Raw genomic sequence first — 13,487 nt, 5'->3', positions numbered from 1 at the left:
GACTAGCACTAAATGTACCTAAATGCTACAAAATGATCATCACAGGTGATTTCAAATAGTTACAAGAAAATGGACTTTTATTATTGTTATTAGTCAGCGCAGTGTTTATAATGATTTCCACTAGCATTGAGGCTATGTGATGCTGATTATTTGCATAACCAACACCAATACAAAACTTTTTTTTTTTTCTAAACACAGAGAGATGTGTATGTCCTTAACCACTATTTGCTAATTTTCTCCCATAGACTCAATATTGATTTGACTCTGTTTAGCCCAGTTGTAGCACTCAAAGTCGCCCCCTGGAAGTGGCCCAGATATTCTTACAGGTGGAATATTACCTTAACATACCATCTCTGATTATGGCCTTCTTGCTCATGCATGGGAACCTAATATGATTCATGTGATAATTTCTCTGGTTATGGGAGTAGGGCCTGAACTGAGGCTGGGACCCTCAGAACACCCCTCATGTTCCTATCAGAAATCTGTGTTATTCGTGTGTGTGCAACCCAGCAGAGCAGTGGTGCTCACCTGTAGCGGTGAGGCAGTGTTGTCGATCTGTACCGGTGGGATGGGGGGGACTGTGTGAATGGTGGGGCCTCCTGTGCTGTACAGGGTGGTAGGGTGGGGCAGCACAGCGCTGTAGGCCGGGGGCACCGGGGCCATCTGCCTCTGGAGGAGCTGCAAGATCACATTGATGTCTGCCGTCATCCGGGTCTCCAGTCTAGTTGGGATAAAGAAGACCAAAAAAAGTCCAATTCTCTGTATGAGTTAGTTAAACCTTGGATCTTCCTTTCACTTTTTATTCAAAATGTCCACTAGGCTTCTCTCTTGCTCTGTCACAGTAAAAATAAGTGAATGTACATAACCGTACAGAGCTTCTGTCAACATTTTGCTGTCGGCTTCCTTGTCTCTTCCTCTTGCTTCCTAATTTGCCTTTCTCTCCACTCTCTTCCCTCTCTCTCTCTCTCTCTTTCTCACACACACCCTCAGCAGCAACACACACACATCATCCAGCCTCCGTTAAGGAACTGAAATGTAAATAGAGTAGGAGGGGGAGGGAGGAGCTGTTTCCTAGTGACTACGCAGCTCGAAACTGAAAGCTTAACACCAGCCATTGAGCAGGCCAAAGACAATACCTTAGTACAGTTAAAGCAACAGGGGGTATAGCTCAGTGGTAGAGCATTTGACTGCAGATCAAGAGGTCCCCGGTTCAAATCCGAGTGCCCCCTTCCTTTTCTCTCAAGCACAGACTCAGAATCAGCATCCAATCATAACACAGGCTCACCGGTTGAGCTGTGACTGCAGCACCTCCAGCCTGGACTCCAGCTCGCTGGGCCGGTCCTCGGTGCAGGGCGGCGGGTGGTAGGTCGCCCTGACCGAAGAGGAGCGTCTCTGGCTCTCTGTAAACTGCCTGGCCCGGCGCTCCGGCCAGTATCCGTACAGGCCAGACATGTTGATGGGGGCTGCTACTGGACAGAGGACAAACCAAGCTGCTTGAGAACTGAAACACCTCTAACCTGATTGTTATTTCTAATTATGTTCAGTTGTACAAGAAAACCACACAGCATAGAATGGGTGACAAGGTAGCATTAGTCTAATGGAAGAGACAGTGCACTAAAAAGGCTAATTATAACTGGGGATTTTTATTTTGTTTTGATTTTTTTAGTTTCCAAATTTTGTTTTGTTTGTTTATTTTCAGTTTATAGTTTTGGTTGGCTTTCAGTTTGGATTTGGTGCTTTCAGTTCAAATTCAGAGGAGGTATTTTGTAAATGACTGCAACAGTTATTGCATATTACAAACAAAAATGCATTAATGTTTAACACATTTTCAACTAATTTAAAATCAGAACCACTTCATTCTATTGTTTTAACCTTGCACATAAAAAACATCTCAGATACACTTTTAATTTAGTTAGCGTTACAAGTTTTGGTTCATTTTTTGTCTTTTTCAAAGGGTTACTCTTCATGACTTCACTTTCTGGAAGCTGATGGAGAAAGAATAAAGAATAAAAAATGCTACTTCAAAAAAGGGGCCCAGGTTTTCATAAAAGGTTGTTTTGATCATCTCATTTCAAAAAGTATGTGATGTCTTTACTCCTTTTGGAGAAAGCTGGTGAGAGATTCCAGCCCCATGAAGAAGATGACACCGACATGATCAAGTAGAGCCAGCAGAGTGTAGCAGAGTGTCTTTACCTGAGTAGGGGGGGCCTCCGTGGTCCACAGGAGGTCCCATGCCAGCTGAGGGCCCGCTGGGCGGCAGGAGGTTGACCACAGCCGGAGGGTAGTCTCTGGTATCGCCCCCGGGGGGGTACAGCTCCCCTTTGCCATGCCCAGTGGGTTTCACCTCCTCGTCACTGGACTGGGAACAGATGCTGGCGCTGCTGCAGAGATCCTCCCAATGGGAGCCCCCCGTTGAGCGGTGGTGGTTCCCCATCGGGCAGGACTGGTCAGGGTACGAGTCGTCACGGTCCATGCCGTCTATGCCAACAAAGTAATACGGAGATCAGACATCACACAGAGATGTATGAAGGTGCATTATTTACCGACCCCTGAGCCTGCACACTCACCAGGTCGGTTTCGTCGTCGCAGGGAGCTTCTCCGGTGCCTCGGCCGACGGTAGCTGCACTCAGAGTCCCCGCTCGGGGTTGGCTGGTTTATTCTATCTGCCTGATACACATCAGCTTCAGTAATTCAATAACACATAGCTGATCTTATGTTTAAAGGCCATATCAACCTTTAACCTTTACATACTCTTACACTGTGATATCTCAGTCTGTGATGTTTAGTGCATTCTTACTGTTATTGTGAAGTGAAATGTTTGAATGTGACTGAGTTTTATAATCTCCTTGTGTTGCCACTTTCCTTCACGCTGCTTCTACTTTAGCGAGTGATTTCCTACATTTCCCAGAATGCCTTCTGACAACCTCCAGAGGGTGTGCGTGAACTTGTTGCTTTCAGCTGTAGAGACTAATGACAGTGATAGGATAGTAAGAGCAATACTGTAAGTTTTTCCAGTTCTGTAAAAGTCGCTGGTGCTGGTGTACAAATTGGTATTCATGCCTCTTCTCTTCCACAATGTGTGACTGTTGAACATCAGAGCAAAATGATAAGTCTGGAATGAGGCCCTTTGTCTTCAGTTCTAATAGATCGACACCAAAACCTGCACAGTGGAAGTGCTGGACCTGTCAGTGTGACCACCACACAACTAGGAGGACAAGGCCTGGAAATGCCTGGTACACAGCCAAAAGATATACACAGCCGGGTATCAGAAGGAGCTGGTATTATGAAACTGCTTGTAGCTTCTGCATATGGTAATCTGAAGCCATAAGAGAAAGTAGCCTTAGCAAAAAATCATCCAGGCCTTGTGAGGTCTCATTTGAACGAATGTGGCCCACTACCTCATGAGAGTCTGACACCCCTGCTTATGAGACTCAACAGGTGAAACGGGATGAAAACTATGATGTGTTATTGATATAAAAAGACTCATGACTGGGGTTGATTTGCTCTGAGAAAAATATTTTGTAGGGCTTTAGGGCAAATTAGGCATTTTCTATGCAACTTACACACAGGACATTCGGTGTACAACATCTACAAACAGGAAAGGTAAAATCCAAACTGGATCAGTGTTATCGAGCATCAAAAGGCGGTGACTGGTCGCCCTCTGGTGGCACTCACATCTCTCAGGTTGAAGGTGATCTCCAAGTTGTTCCAGAACATGTCGGCGAAGTCGGGATACATGTCCAGCACCTCCAGCAGGTCGTCCCTCAGGATCTTGTGAAGGTCACAGTATGTCAAAGCCCTGACATCAGCACTGGATTTCCCTGGCCTCCCGTACAGACTGATGGGCTCGCCAAAGATGTCATTCTTGCCTGAAGAGATTACAGCGAGAGAGAAGATTATGGGGGGCTGAAGATTACGAGTTGGCTGATAACATTTAAAATTATACAGTTCATCCCGAGTTTCTGTGGAGCTAGTTTTATTTATCTGCAACGTTCTCTCCTGATGGGATGAGTCTAATCAAAACAAATTAAAAACAAAATTGCATAGACACTGAACATTACCCCTGCTAACCATGAATTAATGGTCCCCTCCAACAGAGTCAAAAGAGAAATGAGATGCGCAGCCTGGATTCTGAGCGCTGGCCCTGCTGATGATCAATAACTCTGTGAAATGGAAGTGGAACTGTGCCCAAACACCTCTGGCAAAGCTACACACCACCACCACAGAGAGACAAGTGTGTGTGTGGTGCCATACCCAGTGTGATTTTCTACAGCTGAGGCTCTGCAGGAAAGAGAGGCAAGCATGGAGAAATACACACGCACACATACAAAAACAAAAGAAGTGGCAAAAGAAGAGGAAAGTGAGGGAATGTAAGCAGACCCTCCACCTCTGGGCCCCAGCTCACCCAGTATGGCCACCACCACGTCGTCCTTGAGGATCTCTATGGAGCCTCTGGAGATGAAGTAGAGGGCGGTGAGGACGTCACCGCTGTGGACCAGGGTGTCACCCGGCGGGGCATGGGTGGTCTTGAAGCGCATGCCAAGCGCCCGCAGGCAGCCCTTGTTGGCGCCTCGAAACGCTTTGCAGTTCTGCAGCAGGCTGCGGTTCAGATGGAGGCAGATGTCCGCCTGCAGACACTCAGGGAAACCCTTCAACACCTGCGGCGCAACACAGACACAGAGACAATTAGTGAACCTGGAACACAGACAACAGAAAAGAAAGTGAATCTGATCAGAATGTGAAAGAGGAGTACGGGGGTGGGGAGAGAAGGACAGCGATGTGTAAGGCTGCCATTGATTTCAGGGGGACACAAAGTGATTATGTGTGCTCAGATTGAATTGGCAGGCGCTCTCGAGCTGCGTCATGTTCATGTGCTGTCAGGGGCCCAGGGCTTTCTCCTCTCCTCTACCAGCAAGGATATGACGCACATCACATAAACTCTCGGCTGAGTTAGCATAACCCACAGTGGAAGAACTAGTCTGTGTGTATTCAAAAGGGGGGCACCCAGAGCTGAACTGGGAACCTCTTAAGCTACAGTCAAATCCTCTGCCACTGAGCTACAGCCCCTGCCACCACCTCTGTTAACACACAAACAAGCGAATTTATCGTATGACTTGAGTTGTGAACGATGCACAGCCAAATCCAACACCTCCTGATGCTGTAAGGTACCCATATTATCATCCCTGTCCTGTTGAAAGGCTTGAAAATGGCTGGGGTCAGAACCATGTGACTAAAGGGTGTGTGTTTGAGGGAAAAAAAACAAACAACAAAATAAAAATAAAAAAAACAGGGGGCACCCAGAGTTGAACTGGGGACCTCTTGATCTGCAGTCAAATGCTCTGCCACTGAGCTATACCCCCTTTATGAACAACATCAGGATTGTCTCCTCTGGGCCTCATAACGCCCTGTATGAGGCCCAAAGTGTTTACTGCCCATATTTGTCTGTTAGTGAAATTTAGAATTTTTGTGATTTTCTCTAGGGAGGTGTCATTATACAGCTATCAAATTCAAATATGCAACAGAAATAAGCAAAAATGGTCTTCAGTTTACAGAACACTATATTATCTTATGATAAGCCTGCTGGAAAAGCTGAACCTGTTTTGCAGCAATATTTGTTTTCTGATTGTTACAAAAAGTCATGATGGGTGGAGAGACGTTAGTAACAGCCTAAAATAAACATTTTCATCCCTGATTGGAGATAAATAATAGATAAATGTTGATAGTAAATTAAGTTAATTTAAATGGTGTTTTTGTTACTGTGGATATTGCATGTGACATGACATGACAATGATCACTCTGCACAGTAATGTTAGCACAAAGTGTGTGGATTAAAGAGCTGTAGACATGTTTGGTGAGAAAGGGGGCACCCAGAGTTGAACTGGGGACCTCTTGATCTGCAGTCAAATGCTCTGCCACTGAGCTATACCCCCTGACACCAGGAACATTAATGTCCCTGTCCTAATGAAAAGCTTGAAAATGGCTCCTCACTGGAAACTGGTTCATCATAAACTGGATTCAAGAGCTAAAATAATAATATCCACAGCATTTTCAAATGGCTCTTCCACCACGTTTGTGTGTGTGTTTGTGTGGTTGAATGTGACCCACAGCGTTCATGTCTATGCCGTTGGTGTAAGACCAGGCATGTTGGAAGTACTCCTCCAGCCGCTGCCTCAGGCCTCCTGGGATCTGGTGGAAGCGGATGAACTCTTTGACCCGTAACATCTGGGTGTGGTAGCGGGCCGTGCCGGAGTACAGCCTCTGAATGATGGCCGACACGTTCCCAAAGATACTGGCATACATCAGAGCTGCACGGGACAGAGCAGAGAGATAGTGAGTGGGACAAAAGTTAAGTCCTTCACAAAATGATAACACTTGGATCCCTTTAATAAAACAAGAACTATAAACATGATATAAAAGATTGAACTTGAGGTAGGGATTTCTTATCTTTGTAAGAAGCCTGACTACCTTAAACTCTGACTTTCTCTCACACTATGGTAAAACTAATATCAGTTTATCAGTACACCTATTATTAAAAACTGTCATTGACCTCTGATATAATGAATATTCCTCCCTGACCACAGTCTGCAAAACTTGCAGTGAAATGTTATTTGTTTGCATGTTTTTTTTAAATACATCAATTGTCCATTAATCAGATAATAAACCAAAGCAGATGTTAACCCCAACAAATTTCATTAGTGTGGGATTAAACTGATTCATTTTTGCGTCCCTTGATTCTCGAAATGCTGTTTCAGAGGGGTAATTTGCCAAAAACGTTGGAGTATTCTGTTAAACCACTCGACTCACAGCCAATGAGCATGACGCAGATGGAGAAGATCTTCTCAGGGTTGGTGTTGGGGGAGACGTTCCCAAAGCCCACGCTGGTCAGGCTGCTGAAGGTGAAGTACAGAGCTGTGACGTACTTGTCCTTGATGGAGGGACCCGAGGCCGGGTCACTGTCGTTGAACTGTTTGCCGATCTGTTCGGCCAGGTTATCCAGCCAGCCGATCTTCATGGCTCCGATGCGGGCCGAGCCAGTGCGCTCCACGTTGCCGATGGCGTACCAGATACAGGCCAGCCAGTGGGCGATCAGGGCAAAGGTGCACATGAGGAGGAAAAGGACGGCAGCTCCATATTCAGAGTAGCGGTCCAGCTTCCGGGCCACTCGAACCAACCTCAGCAGTCTTGCCGTCTTCAGTAGTCCAATCAGAGTGGTGGTCTGGGGCTGGTGGAGGGAGCCAACACTTAATATGAGTGACTTTCAACATTAACTAGCCTCTGTGCCTGTTTAATGAAGCTGAATCTGATGACTAATTCAATGAATCAGTTCGTCTTTTTCTGTTCCTACAGATACAAAGGTCGGGAAATGTGTTGACATAAATGGATTTTCAAGCATGCAAACAACTGGAATACAAAATACAAGAGGCCTGATATTAGAGCTGAGTGATATCAACAAAATTAAAGTCATATTTTGGACCGAATACCTCGATATCGATGTTGTTTTGATATTCTAGGATTATTGCTGCTTTCATAAGATATTTACCCACAAGATATTTCTGACACATAATCATTAGCAATGTGGATATGATAACCAAGCAGGCAGAGGCAAATAACAGACCAGCTAAGACAGTCTAATAAGTTTTTCTAATAAGAAAATTGCATCCTTTTACTGTAATGTAGCCAATAAAACCAGGAAAAGACAACATGATAGCCAAAATCCAAATCCCAAATTAAGTAGTCTCATATTACAATGCTATTAGGATAAGCAGCTTGGAACATGAATGAATGAATATTACAGTTATAATACTGATATAAGCCTTAATTAACATTTTTAATCAAAATACAGCCAACAATCAGTCTCAAAAAGCAGTTCTACATCGCCAGTGGCAAGAAAGATTACGACCCCCATGTTCCACCATCAATCCCCCACCTCCCTTCTCTCTCACCTCATCAGATCCCGAGCGGAATATGAGCAGGTCGAAGGGGATGGCGGCCACGATGTCGATGAGGAACCAGCCCTTGAAGTAGTGCTGCGCGATGCGTCCCGGCTGGCTGACCACCTCGTCGTTGTGGTTGACGTAGGTGGTCCTGAAGTTGATCAGGATGTCCACAATGAACATGACGTCCACCACCAGGTCCACCACGTTGAGTGGGTTGCAGGTGTAGCCACAGGTCCGCCTCCGCTCCTCCTCCACCTCGTTGAGGAGGAAGGCGGCTGAGTATGGCGTGAAGATGGCCGTGTAGATGACCAGCAGCAGGATGAGCCAGTCCCACACCGCCTTGAAGGGGCTGTAGTGCAGGATGGTCCATTTGTGGATGCGAGGGGCCTGGAGCTTGTACTCAGGCAGGACGTCAGCGCCTAGGGACAAGACCTGGGAAGGCAGGGACAAAAGTGAGCAGGTTTGACTTAATGTAATTCAACTGACTGCATTTAATTTGAGCTATTTGCCCACACAGAAGCCATTGCACTCCTGGCCGGCTTCGAAGAGGCTTCCCTCTCTCCGTGATCCTTCCCAAGATTTTTTCCATTTTTTTTCTCTTGCACACCATGAGGGTTTAGTTCAAGGGGTTGCTGTTTTTGTTTTTTATGGGCCTGTAAAGTCCTTCGGGGCTGTAACACTGATTACTTTAAATAAACATGAACTTGAACAGAGTGTCCTTTTCTAGGCAGTATCGCTGAAAACAAAGCACTTATAAGTGAAGCACAAATTGCAAACGGATTTCAGGGAATGCACTAAAGATTTAGAAGACCGGCTCTTTCTTCAACTCATTGAGTGATGAGAGCACAGACAACAAAACCATCCATGTGTCCCCATATTGCTGACTCTGAAAACACCTTAGTAATCAATCATTTGGCTCTCCTTACTGACACAGCAGGGGGTATAGCTCAGTGGCAGAGCATTTGACTGCAGATCAAGAGGTCCCCAGTTCAACTCTGGGTGCCCCCTGTCCTACTCAGTGTCTACACAGCTCTTTTGTCCATAAAGCTCCAGTATGAAACCTCAAACTAGAGTTAACATTAGCTCACTGTGTCGCACACATCCCAAGTAAATCCAAGGCTTACACACGGCCGCCTCAAAGAGTTCAACTCTAACCCCCCTCCACTGTGTTTTCTGTCTCTTCCCACTTTGACTTGGCTAATACAGCAGAAAAGCCCAAAAATGATCCAAAAAAAGGAGTAATGTCTCCTCTGCATACAAGTTTCTCTATTTACGTTACCTCCAAGAATCTGAGAACGTGACCAGTTAGCAATTAACACCAGCACATCTATAAAACATATTTCTTGTTGTACAACTAATTACAATTCTTGTAATTAGTTGCTGTCATTTTTGATACTCTATTTACCCATACTATGTATAGTTTATACGCCATTCTTTACAATGAACCAGATTCCCGTGAGGATCATTAATGGTTCTCCTAATTTCCTCTCATCAAATTCAAAGGTCAGTGTGTTGAAAACCTGGATTTGTTGTGTGAAAGTGCCAATCAACTCTGTCAAACAGGGGGTATAGCTCAGTGGCAGAGCATTTGACTGCAGATCAAGAGGTCCCCAGTTCAACTCTGGGTGCCCCCTGTCCTACTCAGTGTCTACACAGCTCTTTTGCCCATAAAACTCCAGTATGAAACCTCAAAGTAGAGTTAACATTAGCTCACTGTGTCGCACGCATCCCAAGTAAATCCGAGGCTGACACACAGCCGCCTCAGAGAGTTCAACTCTAACCCTGACCCTCTGCTGTATGTCATCCCCTGTGTTTTCTGTCTCTTCCCACTTTAACTTGGCTTATACAGCAGAAAAGCCCAAAAATGATCCAAAAAAAGGAGTAATGTCTCCTCTGCATACAAGTTTCTCTATTTACGTTACCTCCAAGAATCTGAGAACGTGACCAGTTAGCAATTAACACCAGCACATCTATAAAACATATTTCTTGTTGTACAACTAATTACAATTCTTGTAATTAGTTGCTGTCATTTTTGATACTCTATTTACCCATACTATGTATAGTTTATACGCCATTCTTTACAATGAACCAGATTCCCGTGAGGATCATTAATGGTTCTCCTAATTTCCTCTCATCAAATTCAAAGGTCAGTGTGTTGAAAACCTGGATTTCTTGTGTGAAAGTGCCAATCAACTCTGTCAAACAGGGGGTATAGCTCAGTGGCAGAGCATTTGACTGCAGATCAAGAGGTCCCCAGTTCAACTCTGGGTGCCCCCTGTCCTACTCAGTGTCTACACAGCTCTTTTGCCCATAAAACTCCAGTATGAAACCTCAAAGTAGAGTTAACATTAGCTCACTGTGTCGCACGCATCCCAAGTAAACCCGAGGCTGACACACAGCCGCCTCAGAGAGTTCAACTCTAACCCTGACCCTCTGCTGTATGTCATCCCCTGTGTTTTCTGTCTCTTCCCACTTTAACTTGGCTTATACAGCAGAAAAGCCCAAAAATGATCCAAAAAAAGGAGTAATGTCTCCTCTGCATACAAGTTTCTGTATTTATGTTACCTCCAAGAATCTGAGAACGTGACCAGTTGGTAATTAACACCAGCACATCTATAAAACATATTTCTTGTTGTACAATTCTCCATATACTCTGTTGTAAGTGACTGTAATTAGTTGCTGTAATTTTTGATACTCTATTTACCCATACTATGTATAGTCTATACTCCATTCTTTACAATGAACCAGATTCCCGTGAGGATCATTAATGGTTCTCCTAATTTCCTCTCATCCAATTAACACATCAGTGTGTTGAAAACCTGGATTTGTTGTGTGAAAGTGCCAATCAACGCTTTCGAACAGGGGGTATAGCTCAGTGGCAGAGCATTTGACTGCAGATCAAGAGGTCCCCAGTTCAACTCTGGGTGCCCCCTGGCCTGTCAAATGGCAAGACATGTTTATTGTCCACAATTTCAGATGATTTCCTCAGATTCATCTTCCGCACAACCCAAATCCAGATGCAGGTTTTTAGAACTTGAACATTTTAATCCATATATTTGTGTCTCCAATGGGATTGAGTCCACTGAGTGTGGTAACCACTTTTGAGTTTCTACAAAATTCTAAATAAAATAGTTAATTTATGCATTTAATTTATTATTAGGATTTCATGTAAATTTCATGCCACCATCGACACAGTATTGCCAGAATACGCTGCATACATCTCATAAGTATTTAGCTTCAAAGGGACCATACCAGTGATTTTGAATGGAACTATAATTTCCCCCACATTTTACATTACATCAAACCATTTTTCAAATCATGCAAGGTTACTGAAGATTTCACAACATAAAATCAAAATCTCTCAATCCTCACATTTCATTTTTTGGTTGAAACACCCACTTTATAATGTTCTGTTGCTATTCATGAACCAGAACCAAAGTTTCTTTGGGGACTGTTTTCCATTAAGGAGAACATTTCTCTCCCAATTTCCAATTCCCGATTTCAAAACACAACAGTGCTGTGGCTTTTAGGAAAATGAATGTGAAAAAACAAAACAAAAAAAACTTTAATATAGCGATGGCACACTGGTGTGAAGAAAATGTGAAGAAGAAGTTCATTTTCATATTGTAATGGAATGAATGGAAACCAGTGGCTGGACAAAAGTAGGAAAAAATTAAATTGGAGTTAAAATACGACTGCTTACCGTGGGAAATGATTAGTAGAAACTACATGCATATATACATACATTTTGTAGATATTACGCTGAACATGCAGAATCACTGATATGGTCCTTTAAAACCACTGAAGGTCTCACTTTTGAGATATTTGATAGACACTTATCATCGATCACCACAGCATACTGCTAAAGAGCTTTGAGGCACAGAGCAGCAGGGACATGATGGATGATTTTGATGTGTGTATGTGTCTAGGTTTGAGTCTGTTCTTTTAAAAGCCACAAGATTACGCTGAAATTGAAGAGCTTTTTACTTTGAAAACACGCTGCTCAGAAACCAGGCCAAGAAGACAGTCTGCAGGGGTTTTCTGTGTCTGACTTCATCACCACCTTCACAGCCCAACACCTGATCTCCTCTGGTCTAACACAAGAAAACTGAGAAAACCCACATTTCAATTTTCTTTCTATATTAGGCCTCACTTTTTTCCCCTAGCCATACCAAGATATGAAAAGGTGGAAAGATATCTCAGGTTAAGCAAGACCAAACACCAGAAAACAAGTCTGTCACCTCGGTGGAAGTGAGCCAGTAAAAATAGCCTGATTAGCTCCTCTGGCACATTCACTCTCACATTAAATTTGTTGTAGATGCATGGCGTGTGCGCTGTGTGTGCATGACGGTGTGTGTTTCTTGCCACTCTGTGTCACAGCCGGTCATGTATAATGTTCTGTGCCTTTCAAGTGTAAGCAACAGCTTCCCCTGAAACGATTCACACCAAGCTTGGCAGGAGGAAAAGTCACAGCCCTTGGCAGCCAACATATCGACACAGTGTCAGTTTCGCAATATGCAACACTTTCAGCTCTGCCAAAAGAAACAAGAGCAACTGCAGATGCCGTTTGCATGGTAATAAAGATGCAATATGCAAATCAAAAGCAAAATGCAAATCAAAACCAACATGCAAATCAAAACAGACTCTTCTCTGACACCAGCACCACATGTAAGGCAGATCACAGCAGAACAGCAAGTTAACAGCTAAGAAAGTGATGATGCCACTGACCGGTAGGACAATGAGCGCCTCCATGTCCAGGTTCTCCTGTTTGTCTTGGTGTTGACAACAGAGGAGGCCAGAGGTTTGCCTCCTCCAAGCCCTCAGCAGGCCAACGTGCCTCCTGCGCAGCGACCATCTCCTCTCCTGCATCGCTTTCTGACAAGGCCTCCTCTGAAAGATCTCGCTCTCACCAACACAGTCTCTGCCTGCCTCTATCCTCTCTCCACAGGCGTTTCAGTCACTCAAACCATTAGCTGGGCTTTTAAAGTCCATATTGCAACCTCACCTGCCTCCGCCACACCATGTGCCCCCCCCCCCTCCATTTTCTCGGAGTCATGTGATCCTCTTGCTGGCACTCTAGTCAATGGTGGGCCAAAGTAAGTGCTCCAGTAAACACTAGAATCGACCGGGCCCCATGCACAGGGAGCGATTTTACTTAATTTTCATTAACACAGGAGCGGTGGGAGGTCAATACTCTGTGGGCCTGAATTAGCAGCCGGTGCTGATGTGAAAATGCTCTTTTCCAGGATGCATGTAGATTATAACGCGTTTCTGGTGCACCACTATTCACATCCATACCCGCATTAACTAAGTAGCCCATGGTGAAATACTATTCCACTGCTGTCAATGCATTGCTGTCTTTCCAGTTCCTCGTTTGTGGTTGGCAACGGCTCAACTGGTCAGACCTACTTTTGCATTTTAGTTTGCATAACGGTGAACTTAGCCACTGTGACAAAAAGAAGTTGGACTAGTTCAACCAAAATGACCTATAAACATTGCGCTTGCCCAGAGGATTAACTATCTTCAATACAGCAGCAGCAGCATGTGAGA

At 44.4% G+C, this 13,487-nt stretch overlaps 1 protein-coding gene and 7 non-coding genes across 9 annotated transcripts in view; 5 read left to right on the top strand and 3 right to left on the bottom strand.

Moving 5' to 3' along the window:
• kcnh6a (potassium voltage-gated channel, subfamily H (eag-related), member 6a) overlaps window positions 1-13,487 on the bottom strand; it is a 29,672-nt gene that overhangs the window by 811 nt on the left and 15,374 nt on the right. The window contains exons 7-15 of one of the 2 annotated variants that reach the window (XM_030058772.1): window positions 7,944-8,369; window positions 6,805-7,222; window positions 6,106-6,305; window positions 4,406-4,658; window positions 3,676-3,869; window positions 2,568-2,667; window positions 2,194-2,478; window positions 1,286-1,469; window positions 529-721 (exon numbers count right to left, since the gene is read on the bottom strand). In XM_030058772.1, coding sequence (XP_029914632.1) covers window positions 529-721; window positions 1,286-1,469; window positions 2,194-2,478; window positions 2,568-2,667; window positions 3,676-3,869; window positions 4,406-4,658; window positions 6,106-6,305; window positions 6,805-7,222; window positions 7,944-8,369 — 2,253 coding nt within the window. The remainder of the gene's footprint in view (window positions 1-528; window positions 722-1,285; window positions 1,470-2,193; window positions 2,479-2,567; window positions 2,668-3,675; window positions 3,870-4,405; window positions 4,659-6,105; window positions 6,306-6,804; window positions 7,223-7,943; window positions 8,370-13,487) is intronic. The other variant, XM_030058773.1, reaches the window with a different exon arrangement.
• trnac-gca (transfer RNA cysteine (anticodon GCA)) lies at window positions 1,158-1,229 on the top strand. Its single transcript has one exon. It is a non-coding gene; the product is annotated as a tRNA-Cys (tRNA).
• Window positions 5,289-5,360, bottom strand: trnac-gca (transfer RNA cysteine (anticodon GCA)). Its single transcript has one exon. It is a non-coding gene; the product is annotated as a tRNA-Cys (tRNA).
• Window positions 5,859-5,930, bottom strand: trnac-gca (transfer RNA cysteine (anticodon GCA)). The gene has a single exon. It is a non-coding gene; the product is annotated as a tRNA-Cys (tRNA).
• trnac-gca (transfer RNA cysteine (anticodon GCA)) lies at window positions 8,874-8,945 on the top strand. The gene has a single exon. It is a non-coding gene; the product is annotated as a tRNA-Cys (tRNA).
• trnac-gca (transfer RNA cysteine (anticodon GCA)) lies at window positions 9,500-9,571 on the top strand. The gene has a single exon. It is a non-coding gene; the product is annotated as a tRNA-Cys (tRNA).
• Window positions 10,143-10,214, top strand: trnac-gca (transfer RNA cysteine (anticodon GCA)). The gene has a single exon. It is a non-coding gene; the product is annotated as a tRNA-Cys (tRNA).
• trnac-gca (transfer RNA cysteine (anticodon GCA)) lies at window positions 10,799-10,870 on the top strand. Its single transcript has one exon. It is a non-coding gene; the product is annotated as a tRNA-Cys (tRNA).

This window comes from Myripristis murdjan, chromosome 8 (genome assembly GCF_902150065.1).
Source record: "Myripristis murdjan chromosome 8, fMyrMur1.1, whole genome shotgun sequence".
Lineage (NCBI taxonomy): Eukaryota > Metazoa > Chordata > Actinopteri > Holocentriformes > Holocentridae > Myripristis > Myripristis murdjan.
Note: the sequence above shows the minus strand (reverse complement) of the source record. Positions and strands in the feature narration are given on the sequence as shown.